This window comes from Kogia breviceps, chromosome 5, assembly GCF_026419965.1.
Source record: "Kogia breviceps isolate mKogBre1 chromosome 5, mKogBre1 haplotype 1, whole genome shotgun sequence".
In the NCBI taxonomy this organism is placed as follows: Eukaryota; Metazoa; Chordata; class Mammalia; order Artiodactyla; family Physeteridae; genus Kogia; species Kogia breviceps.
In genome coordinates, this window is record NC_081314.1 from 55,782,977 (window position 1) to 55,805,475 (window position 22,499).

Consider the following 22,499-nt stretch of genomic DNA (forward strand, 5'->3'; position numbering starts at 1 on the left):
AGCGGTCACATGCTTCTGGAGAGTCGTGACACTGGTAGGAGGGAGAGTCGTGACACTGGTAGGAGGGAGAGTCGTGACACTGGTAGGAGGGAGAGTCATGACACTGGTGTGACACTGGTAGGAGGGAGAGTTGTGACACTGGTAGGAGGGAGAGTAGTGTGGGCAGAGTAGGAAATACATTTATATAGGCAGGGGACTGTGGAGGATCTGTTTGGCCTGAGAAATGTTTTTGAGCTACAGAATATACTGTCTTGCCTACATACGTCATATTAGGAAAGATCTAAGACAGTGTTTAGTATATTTTACAGCTTTTCTGAAAATTCCCATCACCTGCCCTTGTTCAGAGGAAAGATATCCAGGCCTCCCTCCAGAGATTCTGATTTGGTAGTTCTGAGGTGGAATTGAGGGATCCGTATTTTTAAACAGTTTTATTGAGAAATAATTCATGTCATACAGTTTACTCATTTAAGATGTAAAATGCAGTGTATATATTTTTAGCATATTGGCAAGGTTGTACAACCACCGCCAATATCAAATTCTAGAACATTTTGTACCTTCTAAAAGAAAGCTTGTAGTACTTATCAGCAGTTACTCTGTCCTGCCATCCCTCTATCTCTCCACCTCCTCCCCAAGCTCCAGGCAAACACCTTTCTGTCTCTAAAAATACACCTGTTCTGGACATTTCATAAAAAGGAAGTCATACAATATGTGGCCTTCTGTGGCTGGCTTTTTCCACTTAGCATAATATTTTCGAGGTTTATCCATGTTCTGTCATGTGTCAGTAAGTACTTCATTCCTTTTTATTGCCAAGTTCTTTTCCATTGTGTGGCTATACCATATCTTATTTATTTATTCTAAAGTTGATAGATGTTTGGGTCGTTTCTCCTTTTTTGGCATTTATGAAAATGCTTCTGTGAACATTTGTGAGGAATCTGTGTTTCTAAACAAGCACCCCACCTGATTCTGTTGCAGTAGTTCCTGCGTCGCACCTGAAGAAACACTAGCCGGAGCAGTTAGCTCAGTGGAACTCCCACTTGCATGTGCGAAGTCCCTCATTCCGCATCTCATGAAAGCTGCTCTGGCCTCTGCTTGAAGAGTCCCTGGTTTGTGAGAGTGAGTGGTGGCCTAGTGGAAGTGACGTTTCACAATGAATTACATGGTCTCTATTTGCAGGGTAGAGTGGACAGAAGAGGGAGACGAGAGAGATGGTAGGCAGGATAAGTTGGTTCCAGATGGTTCCAGAATCTAGAAGTGATTTGATTTAATTCCTGAACTAGGGCACTGCTCCTCCTGCTGCTGGAAATGGAAAGGAAGAGTCAGAGGAACAGACTTTTATTAAAGGAAGAATCCTTTCACTAGTGGTGATTTTAAAATATTCAGCAGTTTATATTTTTAACTGACTCAGACATGGTTATGTCTAATTCTGACCTTATCTGTTCCTATCATCCTGTTGTTCCAAATACATGTGTTTTTTACCAACTGTTGGAGAGAGGAAATCCGGGAAAACTAACTGAAGGATATAGTATAATAAAAAAAAGTGCTGGGTTATGAGAAGCCTCTGGTCAATGAGGGGTGTTTAGATATTGTCCAAGCCTGTGTCAGACTGAACTTTTCAAGGTTCCTTTTTAGATTCAGGATTCTATGATATATCTTGAAACTGAAAATAGTTTCTAGGAGCGGAGTCCTCACCATCACTGGGGGTCAGCCCACTGTGCCTAAGGTGAAGCGGAAACCACACCTGTGAGCTGCTGCACCGATTTAGAAGGTGGGGCTGCCACCATCAGTGACCCTTTTCAGAAAGTCATAGAGGTGTGTTTTGTATCATAGAATTCTCATTGATCAGATATCCATTATCTGTTTCTCATTTTTCCGTTGGATGATTTGACAGATATGATGAGATTGCCCTTAAGATGCTCTGTGTTCTATATATTCAATATATATATTTTTTCCCCTAGCAAAAGCACCACTAAAAAAAAGTCAGAACGTGTTGATGAAAAATTCTTCATCCTACCTACTTAACCATAATCACTGTGAACACTTCGGTGTATATTCTTTTATTTCTGTTCTCTTGTGAAAAATAAACATATTCCTAGTTTTGCAGAAATAAGACCACAGCATAGACCTTCTGTTTGTTAACCTATTATCCTCTATGTTGTTATTTCCCTATAAACAGTGTGTTGTGTGCGTCTCTCTTCACTTAACAGCGTTTGAAATTGGCAACATAGCCTTCCATCGGGTGGATGAGATAGCTTCCAACTTTTCACTATTTTATGCTGAGATATACTTTATACTAAGATATTTTAGGTCACATCATACACTTTGCCTGTCTGGTTTTCTGTTAATAACTTTACTGGCAGCAATACACCTAGATGCTCAGGGTTAAGTGTTTTGGGTCAAAGTGCCATCAACCTTGATTCCTGATACGTCTGTTCTGCTGAGAAGGTAGGGTAGGTTTATAGTTGTGAAGAAAGTGTTAAGAACAGTTAACAGAAAACATCCTATAGCTCTTAGGAAACAGAAAGTAAACCTTTACTTTTTAGGAACTTATATATATGGAAACATAGAAACAAAAAATTGAATTTACAATAATTTGTGGGGACCATTCACTTCATAATTCTATTTAAATATTTGCACACAATCTAAGTGTATTATGTCATTATAACCTGATATCATATAGGAATAGATTATGCCTTTGGGTACACATTGGTCATCTCAGTTGAATACCATGTATTCCCTAGCTTTGTGCCAAGGTCAAGGACCTGAAGAAGATTTTGCTACCTTCTCTGAAAATGTCACTTAGGAACCAGTTCCTTATTTTTTTAAAGTTGTCAGTGTTATAGTCATGAAGTATCAAAAATAAAAAATAGGTCTATGCTGTGTCAACTGTAGCCCTCTAACTTTATAGATTTTATATGGCTAGAAAAAAACTGAAATGAAACACATCACTGTTTTAACAGGGGATGCTTCTGGATGATGTGATTATGAATAATCGAAACTTTCTTCCTACTTTTCTGTATTTCCAGATTCCTAGAGTGAACGTGTATTATATGTTCTAATATATGGGGATGTGGGAATTAAAATATGGGACACATATTTTTTAGGCTTCAGATGAGGGAAGGTGGGGTGGAGAGAAACCATAAAGATAAGAGTGGGTAGTTACTTTTCCACTGAGAATGAGGCCTGCCAACCCTAAGGGAACTCTCTGGTCCCACCCTGTACTTTTCATAGCTTTTGAAGTCCTTTGTGGTAGTTAGGGACTAGCATAGTTAGCACAGCTAAGTAAGTATGTAACAGATTTCTATTATTAGTTTATCTTTGCTGAGCCTCATTTGATTGACAGAGAGTTCTCCACCCAGAAATTTCGATTTATTTTGGCAGTTCAAAGAGGATATTTTGGAATGCTTGTTATCTAAAAAAAGTAAGGCTGAGGAACCTGCTTTCCCCTCCTCCCTTAAAAAAAACTGTTTGGGTTGGTCCTAGTGAGCATATGCCTAATCTAGGGATTACTCAGCAAGTATGACAGAGGGCTGGTTTTGTAAATGTTACCAAATCTATTTCTTAACCACAGATGTGCTTCCATTGTTGTGTTCCACATAGTCCCCGGCTGAATGGTGAAAGTTCGTTCTGGGAGACTTGGCTAAATCTGTATCTTTTGGGTCTTCACCTTATGTTGTACAGTGGTTTGGAAATATTTCATCGTGAAAATTTGAACAGTCACATGGTACAACGTAGATGGAATTATATGGGTTTTTAAAAGTTAACTTTTATGATTATAAAAATTATAGATGCTCAAAAATAGTTAAGTACAAAGGAAAAAATATAACATTTCATTATCCATAGGTTAACCATTGTTAACATTTTGGTTTTATTTCATTTCAGTCTCGTAAACAATTACATGTACATATATACTCAGTGTACCTTTCACTAAATATTGTGTTATGAGCATTTCCATGTGATTTCTGGTTTACTTTTTCTATATTGCAGTAGTGACTTCCTGAAACTAGTGAGTGCTGTTATTTATGGTTGGCATGGGTGCAGATGCCTTTTATTTTATTGTGGCTGCCTTAAGTATTAGACTTCCAATAAACCCTTGAGATGTATGTATTAAGTGTGATGTTCTTTGTTGCTGTCCCCAAATCGATAGATGATTACATCTGGCAGGGAGGGACCTTGATCATGGAGTTTAGTCCTCTAATTAGAGAAATGAGAAAAATAAGCCAGAGGAGTTGCCCCTTGCCCAATGTCATTAAGTTATTGAATGGCCTAAGAATATTCCTCTCTCTTGCAGGTTGAGAAACTTGGGTATTGAGAATGTAATCAACATTTTTGAAAGAACCTGGTTATGTCTTTTTAAAACTCAGGTAGGAAGGAGAAAGTCAAACTGGTAGTTTTGTAGTGTAGTAGTAAATTGGTAAAACCTATTTGTTAATTGCATTTTCCCTCAGCAGTTGGTTAATTTGATGGCATGTGTCACCATTATCTTTATTTCCTCACATATTTGTGCAAAAGTCATTGATATGATGCCGACAATGCCCACTTCCCTATTTGAGGAGTTAAAATAATTATTTTTTTTGCTTTGCCGTTAAGCAAAATGGTCAGTATTTAAGGAACCCTAATTTTCAGTAGAGATAATGAAGTGAGTGTTGATTTTTTAAAAATTGTGTATTCAATACTAACACCTTTCATTAGTTTTAAAAAGTAATAAGTTCCTGGGAATATTTTCCAGTTTATTTGAGAGAAAAATGTCATGGCCTTGTGATTTTTTTTTTTTCTTTTTTAACAAAGTGATACCCTGAGAGATTAGCTAGAAAAATAAAATGCAGTTGTTGACTGTGTCCCTTTTACCTCTGGAAGAACTCGGGGGAATGATTAATTTGGACAACACCAGCTTTGTTGACCCTGAAGTGTAGGCAAGTGGGGGCCTGTGAACATGGCATTTACAGTGGTTCACCGTCCCCTGCCTTGGAAAGTTCTCTCTGGAACAGTTGGAGGTGCTGTTAGCGAGGCCTGCTTCCTGTGTGAGTACCTATTGTGGAGGCCTCCCTTGAATGGGAGGTTTGTGAGAAGTGCTTTCCCACCAGTACACAATGCACCCTCTCGGCAATGTAAATACACATTCCACTCAGGGTCAGCCTCACAGCGACTGGCCAGAACTCCCTTGCAAAGAATGATATTTTGTAGTTCCATTTATGTATAATGGCCGGTGGAAAATTAATATGCTTGTTAAATCTGTGTTTAAAAATAAAAGGGAAGCCTCTAAGAGTGTTTGCTGAATGTAAATCAATTAGCTGTGGCAGATTTTGATCTTGCTAAGTCTCCTGCTCTAGGAAATGAATGTCACCTTCTTACTAACTGTTCTGTCTATATTTGAAACTTGAGGTTCTTGTTTTTAAGAGTTATCCTTATGCCTCAGAAAACTCCTTTTGGGTTCTCCGATGAAAGACATAATAGACTGTGGCTTAAGAAAATAAAGTAGTGACCCTAGAAAATACTAGATCAAGTCATCTTGGGATTTCGAATGGGCTTTATTGAGCAGTAAATGAAGGTCTAGAGATCAGAGCAGATAAGATTCTTACTTGGGAAAGGCAACACAAAATTATTTGTCTTTATTTCCTTGGAGTTGATCGTTTGCTTTGAATCCAGGGCATGGATACGATTACTTGAGAGATTGAACGGGGTCCCCGTCTAATGGGCCTGGATTTATTGGAGTCAGGTCCCACCCGGTCCCTGAATGTTTGCTGACATTCCCAGCAGGGGAGTACCTGGTCCCCAACATCCATTTCCTATCCCCCCAGCCTGTTGCTCTTTTCTCAAGATTTTACCAAATGAATTTGTTTCACCAAGGTACTTTAAATTAGAGTGTAACATAAAGTCCTGTAGAGAAAAATCTATGGTGGAATTTGGATACCTTTTCATTTGGATGAATTATTCTTTGTTCAGACCCTGCCTGGTGAATTGTGGATGTATAGAGTATAAAATACGGACAACAATCTTTGTCTACTAGAAAGTGAGTTTAAATTTTTCTTATATTTTTACATCTAAGGTGCTTGGCATTGAGCAGTGGTTGTCAAAGTGTGGTATGGGGGACCCTTGGGTGTTCCTGAGATTATTTTAATGGGGTTCATGAGGTCATTTTAATAATCCTAAAATGTTATTTATCTTTTTCAATCTTATGCTTCTGAGTTCTTCAATAATGTTAACTGAAAAGTATCTTGTGTCTTTCATGCTTTCACATGAGGAGAAATATGAAAATTGAATTGGAGAACATGCATTTTGTAGCAGAGTTGAAATTTAAAATTATTTTTCTGGAAAGATTTTAAAGCCTATTAGTGGACTCCTTAAATTTAGAATTTGAATGATTTTGGGACAAAAGAGTATCTTACACAGAGCAGAACGTAAGTGAGTATTTATTAAATAAATGAATGCAGCCCCCTTACATTTTCTTAACAAATTATATTAGTGTAATTAATGATGTCATCATTATTCACAGGGAGTGTTTAGAATATAGACAAGCATCATGCTTTCAAACATTTTAGATTCATCTGTTTGCATATAAGTATGTATACACCAATTGCCATTTCATTTACTAAATCTCTTTGATGCTCCATGGTACGGGACTGTTTTGTGTACCCCCCCGCCCCCACCCCGTAAAAGAAAGAAAATGTTTTTTCTGAAGAATTCCACATTTTTGTGTTTTCAAACATGTTAGTCTTAATTAGGAAAGTGGTTGCTCATGTTAAAATTTTCTTGTAATGGGCTAAAATCTGATATAGTAAATAGATGTTCCCTTACACAGTGTGTCTTTGCACCTGCTAATTTGTTTCTTTATAAGTGTCATTTCATGTGAGTTTTCTGTTTCAGTACCTTGTAAGTTCTAAGGAACACCTGGTATTTGCTTTGTGTTTAGTCACATTAGGTGAAATACAGGGCTGCTTATGAGAATGTCATCAGTTGTAATGATTCTTTAAGAAATAGTTTGTTTTAAAAACATGTTTGTAAACTGATTTTCAGTGTATCCTATACTATTCTCATTAATTTCTCTACTCTCCCCCACATAGGGGAGGAAGAAATATTTGAACCAACATCTAAAATTAGTAATAAAATGTGAGAAATCTTGAAATACATATTTAAATATAAATTGGATAAAACATCAATGATGCTTCTACCAGGCTGGAGTAACAGCTTCAGAGCTCTTCCTTGTAATGAGTGTTTTATAACGTCTATTCAGTTCAACAAAACTGAGTTTGTTAAATAAACATGATTGAATTCTATATGAGCTGATTAAAGAAACAATTTTAGTATCCTCCTGGCTAATCAGAAATGAAGGTTGAGGCAGGGGGTATGTTTTGTTTGTTTGTTTGTTTTTTGTTTTCTGTACATGGGCCTCTCACTGTTGTGGCCTCTCCCGTTGCTGAGCACAGTCTCCGGACGCGCAGGCTCAGCGGCCATGGCTCACGGGCCCAGCCGCTCCGCGGCATGTGGGATCTTCCCGGACCGGGGCACGAACCCGTGTCCCCTGCATCGGCAGGCGGACTCTCAACCACTGCACCACCAGGGAAGCCCAGGGGGCATGTTTTGAAGACAAATTCATTTTCTGGCACACTCTTAAGAGTAGGAAAGATGCCACAGCTGGGAAACCAAACTTAGACATTGAAGCTTATCTCAGATGAAAGGTTTCATAGAGCCAGGGAGGTCTGTTGACTTCAGTTTTGTCAGAAGTATCCAATGTGGATTTGGGTTAATCGAATATAACATTTCAGTGTAATGCTATTTAACATCATGCCTTTATTTCTAGAATTCTAGTCCAGTCCAGTCCCTGGTACATAGTGGATGCTCAATAAACATTTGTTACAAGAATGGATAGTTATCCCTGTTCATGTCCTTTTGTTTGATGCTATTTTAGAAGATTCCTTTCAGCTTAGTCCTTTTGAGATATTGAAAATAATAGAATCTTGAAACCCTTTGTACCAAATACCTTGTTCTAACACTCTCCTCATCGGTGACTTGCTAAGCTGCCCTCCTTTGTGAAGTAATTTTACTTTTGTGTTTAATCATGGCATATCTCTTTGAAAATCAACACAGAGGGTATAACTTTAGTAGTTTATAGTTTGGTTTCTTTTTCTCCCTAATTTTTAACCATCTGGAATACATGATAGTACAGTGGGTTTGTTTAACCTTCCTTAAGCTACTTTTAAAAGTGTTTTAAAAAATCATTAAATCTGCATCTTGGTGAGGATACACCCAAAACTCACAGTTGTTGCCTTTGTGTATGGGGAACTGGGGACTGGATGGGAGAGAAATGTACTTTGATTGAATGTCCTCGAAAGTTATCTTTTGAATTTTGTACTATGTGCTTGTTTTATCTAATTTTTAAAATTCACTAACCTATGAATTTTTCGTCAGTCCTTCCACTTCCATGTTTTGTTGCCAGATTCTTAGATGTTATAATCAGCTCACTCAGAGAGCGTTGACATCACTTTCTGAGTCTCTTTGGGCACCTTACTTAACCTCTCTCAACCTTAGCAGCAATACCTGTTACGAGGGGAATACTGCCTCCTTCACACGAAGGTTGAGAGGCTAGGTAAGAATTAGTGTGCAGGGGCTGCAAGCCATGCCTTTCTTGGCTTTGGGGCCCTATCTCTCTCATCCTTTCCCAGAAACAGTCAGTTGTTGGGTATCTGCAACACATCCCACCCACACACCAATAAAGGGTGTTACAGGTGGCTGTTAGGTACCCAAGTGGTTGTAGAAATGTGTATTTCATTCATAATACATCTCTAAAAGAGAGTAATAAAATACATTTTGGATTTCATTAGAGGGGACTCTAGAAGTTGTGTTAAAGGACCCACATTACAGATGAAGAAACTAAGACCCAGAGGGCCTGTGCAGGTCCACCTTGAGTCACAGCCCTGACTTGCAGGGGGACCTGTCACAGTGCTGTGGGGCTTCCAGGCAGGTGATAGTAAGTAGCCCAGGGGCTGGGTGAGGGATGAGCTTCTGGTGCTGGGATGGAGAGGAGAGCGTGTCTTCTGATTTCCCATCTCATCTCTTTCTATATCTGCCCCGCCCTTGCAGCTTGCTTGCGGGTTGACTGGTGGGGAGGTGGTGAGACCTGGAGCTGGAGAGGGTTTTAGGAGTGACCTCTTTTGTTCTTGGACTGTAGTTTTCTAGACTTGTTTTCAACATCCTATAGCAAAAGATACAAACAACCACACAATTCCGAATCTCACTGAAAAGAAATATTTTCAGTTCTTCTCATCTTTGGGTAAAGTTTGTGACAAAGTTAGCTTGGATATGTGTGAAAATAAGGGCTCATAGCTTTGGAATGTTTCTTGTTAGATGCTAGACTGTCATCCTTGGGATGTGAGAGAGGGGTGTGAAATTTATTGTGCTGAGTGTGCCTGGAGTCTAGGTGTTCTAATAAAAATGTCTAATTACATCTGCAAACTTCTTTAAACACCGTTTAAAAAAACAATGAACAAAACAAATGGGCCTTTGGTTGGTAAACTTTTTTTGTAGTTGGGCCCCCTTTCCCTTTTAATTAATATTTGCAGAACTGAGCTGTTTATGTGTGGATGTGGATCAGAGGTCCAGAGATTGTGTATATGTAGTGATAGAATTTTTTTAAAAGTTTTTGTGTTTCCTTAAAGATTCGGAGTATATTGAGGGGCTATGGAAGCAACCAGCCTCTGCATATTCATGGAGAATTACATTGATAAAAGTAGCCTCAGGATGCGTATAATGCTTACATATGATCCTTAGATATGTAGGTTTGTTTTTTTTTTCCTTCTCAGAAAATAGTGCCTTTCCTATATGGTAGTTTTGAGTTCAGACATGACTATGCTTTGCCAAGTTAAAAAGAAAGCATCTATGTATTCTCAAAGGCAGGGCCTATACAGGACTATTTGGCATCCCTCCTTGGTCTCTGGAGCACAGTAGACAATTCTTTTTTTTATTTGTTGCTTGAATCATTTATTGTTATTTAATCTGTGGCAGTGGTGGCAGCGGTGCTTTTAATCTAACTCAGTGGCTTGCCTTTCCACAGCCTATGAGGACACCTCTCCCACCTCTTCATGCAAGAATTGTTTGTGTTTCTTTAATAGAGACTTATTCAAATGCTACGTACAACACAGCGGAGAGGCTGGCGTGGGCAACTCAGCCTGGGGTTTAAATCTGAAGTCCATTCACTCTGGCTTGTAGACCTATCACACCCATTATGTATGTGTGCTCTTATAAGGGGCTCAAGGAAATAGTGTCAAGAGACCCACTTCATAAGTATGTTTATTATTATCTCTGCTGTTCAAGCCACACAAAATAAATGTCTGGCATTTCCAGAAATTGCTATCAATTCAGCAGCAGATTTTACAAGGCCAGTCAATAACAGTTTCCTGTTATTTCTCTGTGAATTTAAACTTTGCCACCTAATTCTGCTGTGTTTATAATTGGATGCAAAAAGCGAGAGTGTCTTTAAGGTTAGGAACTTTTTCAGACAACTGTGATTTAACTTCACTAATGAACCCGTGTCAGACAAGAAGACAAATTCCAGACTATTTGTGCCTCAACCAACCAGCTGGGTGCATACCTCCAGGTACTGCTCATGTCTCAAGAGGTTTTTCTGCATGAACAGTTATCACCACTCCTTTCATTCAAGTGGCAAGCCATGGCAAGAGTCTTTCTTTCACAGCTGTGTAGCGCTCAGCTGTAAAATTAGATTTCATTGGCATAAAAACACAGCGATTACTATCGCTATTTACTCAATACGTTCTTTTTCAACATTTTACTTAGATTCTTCCTCTCTTATGCAGAAGGCTCAGATTATACTCATACAAGTAAGAGAAACTACCAGATTCTTAGAGTTTGAGTAAACCTCTCTTTTTAGCTTTTGTTTAATCTGTATGAAGTGAGCACAGTAGGCCATGGTGTTTTGAAACATAGTCTATTAAGAGCAAAAGGAAACCTTGAAGGCAAATCTATAATCTTGTCATTTTGTGAAAGAAGAAATTAATTGCCCACATTTAAAGCTAATTATTGGCAAACCTCAAATTAGAACTCATATTTTCCAGTACTCAGTCTTGGGGTCTCTTTGCTCTAGTGCTTTTTTGCCATAACATACCGGTCCTTTGAACAGTTTTTAGTGGAAGGGCTGTGAAAAATTCTAATAAATATCTTTAGTTTCTCTCCATATCCTTTTTTTGGGCAGAATTTAATTTGATTTTCAGAAAAGTGAAGGAGAGTGTTTGCCTGTACAAGTACCTTTCCTCATGGTTGCCCACAGTGTACGGGAGAGACGGTACAAAGAGAAGCACTGAAACCACCTGCAGCCTTTTCCTGTCCAATGGCAGTGCCCCCATCAGGTTCTTAAATGGCCACACGGTAATTCCACACGGTCAGAGCCAGTGCCACGGCCACTGCTTTAGTGTTACCAGAAGGGAAAGAAAAGTCTTGCTTTTACAGTAGCAGGTACATAGTAAAAACAGTCCGATGTGTGTTGATGGATGAGCAGGTTTTTCTCACTTTCAGAGGTAAAGGAGGTTGCACAGTGTTTCTATTTTGTTTTCATCTTTTTTTTTCTTTCTGTTGATGCTGTTGGTGTTTCCACAGTTATCATCAGAAAGCTGTTTGTAATTTTGCTCCGAAGGCTAGAACCATTTTGAGAATTTCTAGGTCTTGAATTATCATCAGGGGTTTACCTTTCAAAACCAGAATGGAGCAGGAAGGTAAAGAGGTTTTTCTGATGAAGAAAATAAAATAGCAAATGATACTTTGATATCTCGTTAGTTGTAAGAATGTGTACAACTTTTTAAAAACTTTTTTTATTCTCTCTCTTCCAAAACTTAGAGTGGAAGACTACACACTAGGAAGCTGTCGGTCCTTGTGACTGAGGGCATATGTACCTAACGGCCACCTGTATGAGAAGGAAGTTCATGAAAGCAGTTTTTCTTAATTTTTTCTGTGCTACATGATTCTCTGTCAAATTTTGACTTTTTAAGATTTTTCTTTTTTACTACAGTCATGGCATAAACAAGTGTAAATCAGCTGCACAAATGTTTGTCATAAGAAATTAGGTTTTATTAGGCTTAGGTTTTACACTGGAAGCCATTCAGAAACTTGTAATCACTCATAAAACATTAGCTATCTGATAATTATATTCTTTGAAAAGAGATACAGTAATTTCTTAGTAACCTCTCAAACCCATCTGCCTCAAACACAACACAGCAAAACAAAGCCCCCATTTTTTTTGTGATGCAGTAAGTTTATCCTATTGTCATTTTGACTACTAATGGGTTTTTTTCTTGCCATGTTGAATCAGGAAACAAAGTTCTTTTCCTTATTACTATTTAAGAAAATGGCTAGAACATTTCTCTGATATGTTTGTGACGATTTTCTGACAACTGGTCCACAATAGATTCTTACTATTGGAAGTCATTTAGTATTTTTAGTAGAGAAGGAACTTTTGTTGAAGTATGAATCAAGCTATGATTTTACTAATGTGCCCCTGAGAATATTTTTCCCAGGCTGCAGAACAAGCATGTAGCAAGCAAAATGTTTACATGCTGTTTAGAGGATGTGAAGGTGATTGGTTAATGTATATTTTATTGGAAAAGATACAAGCTTTATGGAATCACAATTAACTTTAGTGATATGAATTCTGAAAATTATTTTATTATTATTTATTAGATTATTTATTTACCTAATTGCTTCATAGGTCTTAATTGGTGGGTTTCCATCCATTTCCCATTCATCAAGGAACCCATTTCACTTCTGAGAGTGCATTTGAATTGCAGAATGGAAGCAAAAAGTCAAAACTGATGATGTGCATTATTTTTTTTTCATTGAGGTGTAATTGGCACACATACATTCCTCTTATTGGTTCTCATACTGCTTTTATTTTTTACACACTTCCCCGGGATAGTTTAGAATAGGTCAGAAGCCACATCAGGGTGTAGGTGAAGTGAGCCTGGGAGCCTGCACCTTGGTGCTGGCCTGAGACTTGACTCAGGGAGCCCGTCTCCTTTCACACAGTAGGACCACCCCGTTTGGCACTGCTGGTTATGCTTTGCTCCTTTTGGTGCTGTTAGGTTTCTTTTCCTCTTGTCATCTGAAACCCATTTGTGTACTGTACTGCTAACTCACATCTTGAATTAATGTAAGGAAATTCGGGTCATCAGCCTGTGGAGTGAGGACCGGGACATTCTGTTACTACTATGAAGGCCAGGTCCACAGACTTAAACCTCCTTCCAGCGGTGATAAGGGCTTTGGTTTTTTTCAAGTTAGAAATTCTTCCTAGTATATAATTGCTTTCTCTGGCCTTTGGAAATGGATCTGTGGTTCTCTCCTGAGAATCAAGTTTTTTATGAAATTGGCTGTGTGTTTCTTAGTATAGGCTGGGGCCAAAATACCATGGAAAACCTTTTTGGACCTGGAGTGAGGGAAGCAAAATAAAGGGAAAAAGTAATAACCCAGTTGCCTAGAGTAATGTAAAAACTGAAGACCCTTTGCAATATTATTTTAAAATAAGGTGTTCTGTAAAAGCTTTGGGGACATATTTGGACAGAATTAAATGTCTTATCAGCAGTAAGGATCTCTTTTTCAGAGTATGCAGCCCCCCCCCCCACCCCCCCATTAGCCTAGAAGTTCTTTGGTTCTGGGCCTTGCTAACAGCTAAGGACCGTAACAAACGACTTGCTTTCAGGAGAGGGAAATTAACCACAAGTGCTCACGTGGCATCCCTTCCCTGTCAATCAAAAGAATAGAACTGGCCAGGCGTGAAGCACTTGTGGTTTTAGTGTTAGGATGTGTGGTTAGGGGGAGAGGTTGTGAGGGCCTGTGGTTGTCACCGAATTCTTTGAAGTACAAGTATGGGTAAGAATAAAAAGAAGAGGAGTGAAACCTTGGAGCGCTATGTGAAAAAAAAAAAAAAAGTTCAGAGAATTAGAAAAAAGCATTGTAGTAGAGGTCATCTATTTTCTATTGGTTTAGTTGGATTAGTTCTGCAGCACATTTATTTATTCTTTATTTGTAAACAGTAGTGGTCTAAAGAATGGATTTATTGCAAGAGCTCAGTTGTGTGTGAGGAGGACACTGTGGATGTGGTAGAGCCTTGAATGCAGTGCATGAGTTCTGTGAAAGCTTTGGCCAGCTCAGATACACATCTGTCCAAGGGAGAAGGAACCCAGACCAGGATAAGGAGGGTTTTGTCAGGGTGATTTCTCATGAGACTTTCTGACTGACACGAAAAACAGTTACATCTCAGTTATCCAGAGATCACGCATCTGGCTCACTCAGCTTCCCTCAGAGCTGATAATCAGCACGTGGTCCAGGAGGATGGTGCAAGGCCCAGAGGGGAGCTTCTGAGACCGAGAGACCACTCCTCTGTGTGTGTATAACTAACAACCTGGCTTCCCAGCTCAAGATAGATATAAGACAGCAAATTTAGGATATGTTTCTCAGATTTGAGGAGGTGTGGTTTGTGGTACAACCTAATGAGGAAGAGAGAGAGAAAAAAAAAACACCTAGAGTTTAAACATAAGAACTCAAAGTAGGGGTGAATTTCTCTGAGTATGTAAGGTCAGAATGCTTAGTAACTCCCTAGTACATCACCTTGTGACTGAACACAATATTGTAAACAATGACCCAACATCGCTAAGAAAAAGTAAAGTTATGGCCAGACTGCCCTATAATGAAGTAAGAAAATGTATAATTTCCATCCACAATTATTGCAAATAAAGTTTTTGGTCCTTAAAGTTAACTGTTTGAATAGTAAGCCTTCCACATTCATGGCTTCATTTTAAAAATTCCATTTGAAAAGTTCAAGTTCGGTCAGCTTTCTTAGGCATGTCACGTTCTCCAGGTCTCCTCAAGACAGTGGTGCTGAGGCTTAAGCACCTCTTAACGTGTTTAAGTTGAGTACATGTGTAGTTTTGTCTGGGTTATTGGCCAAAATAGAGGAGACTTACTTTTGGGGGAGCTGTCACCATTCAATGATTGATGCATGGCAAGCCTTCCCAAGTCTCTTGGCCTGACTTAACCTTCTTCAACTGTCAGTGGTTAGGGCTGAGTGGTTTTTCGCAATTTACAACTTGAACATTTGACTTTCCATTTGTATTTGGAAAAGTCATTACCTCCGGCTACCCAACACCCATCCCCAGCACCAGGGAATAACCAAAAATATGGTAATAGCCATAGTAAATACTACTTTGTACCCTGTTTTATGTTTTGCATCTATGGTTTTCATTCTTTTATAATTCTTCCTCCTCCCTTTTCTCTTGTCCCAGTCCAGGATACTAAATTGTTGGTGTTCTATGATAATTTAAGGACCGGGTTGGCAGGCAATTGCCTTGTTAAAGTAGCTGGGCATTATCCTGCCTAGAGGTAATTTATTGCTTTTTCTACATGTCCCTTGAATTCCAGGCAAATGAACATATCCTGTGTATGTGCATGGAGTGTAGAAAGGGGGTTTGAAACATTGTTGGCTGCATGAACCATCCCTTCTAGATCAGTCTCTTACCTTGTATTGCAGGCAGGATAAAGTCTGGTTTACCTTTGGTGAAACTCTTGGGCATTAGAAAGTAGGCCTTGGATTTTAGCAGGCTCGTGGCCTAGGGTAAAGAGGGTTAACAACTTCGCTTATGAGCAGTGTGGTTCTGTGGCTTCGTTTTATTCTTCCATTTTTCTCCATGATTAAAGGTACGGTTGTTGCATGGTTGAGTTGAGGCACTAGGAGTGTACAACGTTTATATGTTCCTACTGTATGCTGAGTTGATTGTACAAGTAGTTGATTTTTTATGCACAGTTCCCCGTCTTCCCCTCCCTTGTTCCCCTCTCAGTAATCTGCAACAACCACTGCACATCTGTGAGGCGAATAACCCATCATCCAGTAGAAAAGAAATACAGGATTCAGGCATCTTTCTCTGTATTGAATAGCTGCATTGCCCAAAGTTGCCTGTACGATTTTCAAAAGCAAATACAATTATCTCTTTGTGCCAGTGGACTTGGTTTCTTTGGGGGTTTTTGCAGCTCTCTGTTGGCTCCCACCCTCCCTCATTGTAGATTTATAAGACTTTCATGGAACTGGGGAGGGGCTCTGTCCTTTTATCCCACACTTGCAGAACCTGGAGTTTAACTGCCCAGTTTGGACTTGACACCTGTGCTTAAAGAGTGCCAGCTAGTGGGGCTGGATTGCTGTGTTTTGAAGATAGCCAAGTCCCATTGTTTGTTACGACGCCAACCAGAAGGTTTCTTAAATTGGAATTGTCAGTGTTAGACATAATGTTGGGAGTTGAGACATTCTTTGGTATTAGGGATGGGTGGCCAGGAATGCCTAAATTTTATACTAGATCACAGTTATGTCCTCCTACCAGTACCTGCGTGCACCGGATGAAAAAAGAGCTGGTTCTATTGTTATGCTTGTCTGTGAGATGCCCAGGACTGTCCCCCAGCGGGAGAGTGCTTTGGTGCTCACTACTTTAGCAGAGGAGAGGGAAGAGGACGGAGCCACAATCTCCATAACCTCACCAGCAAGTGCCTTGGGGCTCTTCCCTGCGGAGGGGTGAGGAAAAGGTGGAAGTGAGTGTGAAGTGCTTCTTTCCCCCAGATGCTTTATCCTCAGACCCTTAATGTAAATTAGTGCCCTGGTTATCCAACCTGCACGTTGAAGAAACATTAAATAAAACATTACGCTTAAGAAATAGGCCTGTGGGGCTTCCCTGGTGGCACAGTGGTTGAGAGTCGGCCTGCTGATGCAGGGGACATGGGTTCGTGCCCCGGTCCGGGAAGATCCCACAAAATAGGCCTATGTAATATCAATCTGAGGAAAACTAGCCATTCTTCTTCATGCACTAGTAAGGTTAAGTATATTTGAAATAAAATTGAAATGGACATTGTACTCCATTAGTAGTACTACTCAAAATCAGACAGTTGATGTCATGATAGTGTCAGTGGAAGTTATCTTGGTTAATTCTATTGTGGAAGAATCTGTTTCCTACATTAGGATAAACTACTGGGCTTTGAGTTTTGTACTTTTATTTGCTTAGGAACTGAGTAATTGCCTCATAAAACAGCATGATGGTACTGTTAACACTGCATTATAAGACATGTTATTATAAGTTGGAACAAGACTTTGTTGTTTGGTGCTTAAAATAATTAGTTTCTCCAAATGGGGTTATAATGAATAGTGTAATATTTTACCGATTTAAAATAAAGTTTATAATCTCTTGGGTGGCTTTTATGCATCATTTGATACCTCCAGGGAAGGAGTATCTTTTGGGTGGGATTTGGGGGAGGGAGATACATTTAATTAACATTCAGAATGGAGGTTTTAAGAATGAGAAGAAATATTTTATTTGTCACACCTGAGACAAATTAGAGATAATCATTAAAGGATTTGCCCCACTGTTTTGCCTGGTTTGGATATTGAGTATTAAAGGATTCATTTACCAAATCCTCTTGAATTTGAAATTTTGGGGGACTTTATTACGAATGAGAAAAAATTTAAAATGAACCACATGGCAGTTTCTTTCTGAACTGACTTAAAATAGTGTGCATGTGTGTTTGTTTATTCTTCTTTGTCCATGCTGTTAAACTTTTTGTGACAAAAAGTTTTAGGCATAATTGAAGGATACGTAAATACTTCTTAAAGAACATTATAATTCTGAATAGGAATTCATTGTTTTCCTGCTGTTGAAAAGCTAGATGTTGGTGGCAAGTACCATTATGGAATGAAAGTGGGCTTGGCGTTGTTTTGAATACCTGTATGAAAATCATTTATTCTGTGGAAACAATGGAATGTGCCATTAAGCCTTATTCCGGGGCTTCCCTGGTGGCGCAGTGGTTGAGAGTCCGCCTGCCGATGCAGGGGACGCGGGTTCGTGCCCTGGTCCGGGAAGATCCCACGTGCTGCGGAGCGGCTGGGCCCGTGAGCCATGGCCGCTGAGCCTGTGCGTCCGGAGCCTGTGCTCCGCAACGGGAGAGGCCACAACAGTGAGAGGCCCGCGTACCGTAAAAAAAAAAAAAAAAAAAAAAAAAAGCCTTATTCCGTACAAGGTGCCCTGGGTACTGTTAGGTACAGGAAAACTCAAGACATTCAGAAGTGATAAAGCTGTAAATATGCAACAGGTTAAATCCAATTTAAGGAGGTGAAGGGAGAGAAATAATTAGAACATGATTAATTACCAATTTAATGGCAAGGTCAGAAATCGCAACAACTGCAGTGTAGGCAGTTAACCTTTGTTTACTTGCTTTGTTAACTGCTTATTTTTTTTTTTTTGAGGGAAACTTCTTATAGCTCGTTCTCTTTGGCCTTATTTTCTGTAATGACCTTAAAGATAATGATATGATCAGTGTTCATTTGACACTTTTAGCCTCTCAGATTGTTATCTCATTTTCTGAGGAAGATCCCTGGGGTTAGGAGACTTACTATTATTCATAACTTTTTAAAATTTATAACTAAATAATGAAACTGAGGAACTAGAGGTTGTGTTCACTTGGCTGCTTAAGAGGCTCAGGTTTGTGGTCTCCTGATTCAGGCTATTTCCTGGGTTTTGCTTCACCCCTTTTAATACGATACTGTGATTAGAAGAATTTGAGTTTCGACTGACCTCATGACGGTGCACTTAAATTGCTGACTTGGTACAGGTGAATTTTTGTGGTCTTGAGTCCTTTTCAAAAAAATGGTGATTTTCTTGCAGGAAGCCAGTTGAGGGAAATTCTCCATGAATGTATGTCACAATGATGATGACGGACCAGATCCCTCTGGAACTGCCACCATTGCTGAACGGAGAGGTAGCCATGATGCCTCACTTGGTGAATGGAGATGCAGCTCAGCAGGTAAGTGCAGTAAGAAGGAAATTTAAGTCAACTTGTCTAAGTGGGAAACATTAACCCAGAAATTGTTTTTTATTTTTTTAAGATTTTTTTTTTTGATGTGGACCATTTTTAAAGTCTTTATTGAATTTGTTACAATACTGCTTCTGTTTTCTGTTTTGGTTTTTTGGCTAAAAGGCACGTGGGGGGGTGTCATAGCTCCCCAACCAGGGATTGAACCCGCGCCCCCTGCCTTGGAAGGCGAAGTCTTAACCACAGGACCGCCAGGGAAGTCTGCTAACCCAGAAATTGTTTTATTTTGAGATCCAAGATCTGTGATTTTGAACCTTTGTAGTTATCTAAGGTCAAGTGTTTTTGTTATAGAATTACTATATGGTTTAAAATATCAGAAGTTTTTTGAGAACAGCACACTTTACCTAATCCAGTTAGTATTCTTGAAGCATCAAAAACAAATATCTGATTTTTGAAATGAATCATTTTGGAAATATGTACAAGTCTTTGGAATAAAATACTATTTGCTTATGTCATATATTGTGCTTGACTGGTTTGCCTGATTGGTCAGAGCAGGATGGCCTGAGCAGGACGCCCAGAGGGTGGATCAGGTTTTTATCCCACACAGGGGGTGACTGACCTCGACAAGAGGCACAGGTCTGTGTGAACCCACCCTGGCTCCTGGAGCAGTCCTTCCAAATGTAGAGCCTGCTGCCCAGAAAATGATGGTACTTGTTTTCTGTAAAAACTCCTTTGCCACTAGTTACTTAACATTACAGAGTTGAAAAGTTATTCCTGAGCTCATTCCTGTAGCACTTGGGAAAAAATTTAAATGGTAAGTAAAACTTTAAAAATTATTAGAGACAAGTACTGTCTCTGATAACATTATTTAAATTTTTAATTGACTACTAAAACTGGGTTCCCTCAGTCTTGTGCTAAATAAATGCCATTTTTTATACTTGTGTAGCTCTTTAGAAGCACAAAAGCACAAAAAATTCTACTTTTTATCAAAAGTAGAATTGGGAACAATTGTTTGAAAAATATTTACGCAAAATATATTAATAACTCAGAGAAGTTAATTGGCCATTTATTTGATGTCAGTATGTTGCTCTTCCCCACCCCCATCTGTCATAGTACATTAATACTTTGTATATACCTCTGTTGGATATTGCTTTGCTGCTTAATAGTTTATATATATTACGTTCTCCTGCATTAGACTGTGAACCTCTTCAGAACAAAGAATATCTAATAGGTGCTCAATAAATGTTTGTCAGTTGAATAAATTTCCCGCCTTCTTGCCACTGATGCAAGTATCTCTCTTCCTGACTCCCGATTCTCTCTCGGCTCATTTCTACCCATCTACTGTAGTATCTTTTATCTTAAACGCACAAATAGCTGTACCTCTCGTCCACCCAGCAGAAACAAGCTCCCTCCCTTGACTCCACATTCTCCATTACCATCTTGTATCTCTGCTCCCTTTTACAGCAGTGCTTCTCTAAATAGAGCCTCTTCTTCCTTGCCTCTATTACTCTTCATCTCCAGAGAAATTCTCCACTTGTTTCTTCAGTCTGTCAGCAAGTCCTGTTGGCCTTATCTCAGGAACATTGCCGAAACCATACTTTGCCATGTCCACTTCTTTTCCACAACCACTCCTGGACTCTAAGCCAACACCTCTCACCAGGGTAGGACAGTTCTTCTCACTGGTCTCGCTGCTTTTACTTTTGCTCTACCAGAAAGCATTTGCCACACAGCAGTCCGCTAAAAACATAAACGTACCATGTCACTGCCCTGCTCAGAGCTGTCCTGTTCACCTGAGATAAAATCTGAGCGCAGTACCATGGCCAGTCCACCTTCTGTGGTCAGCGCTTTGCCTCTCTCCATCATTCTACCACTGCTCTGCTCCGGCCATTCATGGAAGGTCTCTAAGTGCCATGAATAGTTTCAGGATGCGGTGTTTGGTCTCCTTTATTTTCACTAATTAAAACAATTTAAAAAAGGGCAAGTTGGGACTTCCCTGGAGGTCCAGTGGTTAAGACTCAGCGTTTCCACTGCAGGGGGTACGATCACTGGTTGGGGAACTAAGATCCCACATGCCTCATGGTGAGCCCCCCCCCAAAAAAAAAACCCCCAAAAAAACCAAAACAGGGACAAGGTATTCAAATATGACTAAACTTTGAAAACAATGCAGGTCTCTCAGATGTTGTCACCTGGTTCCATTTGGCATATGTACCTGGGAGACCTGAGACCACCCATCCATGTAGCTGTGCACCATTTTTGTGTTTTGGTTTCTCCCTCATTTCTATAATTCGTTTTTGCATAGAGTAGCCTTTTGTAGTTTTATAAGCCAGCATACAGAGCCCTTAGAATTTTCTAGTTTTTTCTTCAGAAGTAAACTCCTTTTTTTTTTTTTTTTTTTTTTTTTTGCGGTACGCGGGCCTCTCACTATTGTGGCCTCTCCCGCTGCGGAGCGCAGGCTCAGCGGCCGTGGCTCACAGGCCCAGCTGCTCCGCGCCATGTGGGATCCTCCCAGACCGGGGCACGAACCCGTGTCCCCTGCATCGGCAGGCGGATTCTCAACCACTGCGCCACCAGGGAAGCCCCGTTTCAGTCTTTCTAATTCGCAAATATGTTTGATTGTGCTAGAAGCATTGACATTTAGGCATTTAGGTTATGTGGGCCAAGCTGTTGACTGGCATTAACCCTAAGCTTCCCTTAATGGGGCACAATTGTTAACTGGGCAGAGTGCATTTGAAATATTCCTCTCAGCAGGAACGGCCCAAGATTTATCATGCCTTGATGTTGTCACTGTGGCTCAGCTGAGGCAGTGGCCTATGTGCCTGACACTTCTTTTTGCCTCTTTCTGCCGCCAGAGTCCCCATTCTGTGTCTCCCTCATTCACTCAAGCCTTCACTTTTTCCTTTGGGTCCCAACATTTAGTTTTGGCAGAGTTAAGTGCGGTAGAGTCCCCAGGGCCTGTGTGTGGAGCCTGGGCTAAGGGGCAAGCAAAACCAAAATAATGAAGAAATACCAGAGAGGAGGTGGGGGAAGGGGAGGGATAGGGGGTCACCAAAAAGAACAAGGACCAGGAGTGATGATCCAAGAGTCAGGGACTGCAAGAGTTTTGAGTGCTTCTCCGGGGGCCCTGCTGTTGTTTGCTGCTTGCTCTTAAGAGCACGTGTGGTGTGATGCTCAGGTGGGTTTGTGTGAAAGGATCAGGAGGCTTTGACTACGCTGTGCCTTGAGGCAATACTTTTTCTTTTTAACAAGGACCATTTGGAGGCACAGGGCTGGCTTCAGTGATGGACATTGCAGGCACTGTCCCGGCAGACCCCCGGGCTGATGTTTTAAGGGAGAGGCACTTGAGCCACTTCCCAAATTATACCATACCGTTGAAGAGAGGGGCCCCCGGCCTATAGGCTCTGCCCCTACATTTCTGTTAGGAGAGTGTAGGTGAAGCTTACCTTGTATGTGTTTACAACTCTTAATACATTGCAGCTGTGCTGAGGACATTCTGATTATTTCTATATATGCAAAAGAACCAGCACTTAGGAGAAAGCTCTTCAGTCCTCACAGCCTTCATCCTCCTGATTTCTGTCCTGTTGGTTTCTGGATTTAATTAGGACAGGTTCTTGGCAAGATTCTCTGCTCTGTTCTGGCTCTCTAAATACGAAACACTGTTAATTTTC

At 40.0% G+C, this 22,499-nt stretch overlaps 1 protein-coding gene across 4 annotated transcripts in view; it reads left to right on the plus strand.

Moving 5' to 3' along the window:
* The window catches only part of FNDC3B (fibronectin type III domain containing 3B), a 357,724-nt gene that overhangs the window by 49,192 nt on the left and 286,033 nt on the right, over positions 1-22,499 (plus strand). For all 4 annotated transcript variants that reach the window (XM_059065627.2, XM_067034020.1, XM_067034019.1 and 1 more), the window contains one exon: positions 18,687-18,825. In XM_059065627.2, coding sequence (XP_058921610.1) covers positions 18,715-18,825 — 111 coding nt within the window. In that variant the 5' untranslated portion in view covers positions 18,687-18,714. The remainder of the gene's footprint in view (positions 1-18,686; positions 18,826-22,499) is intronic.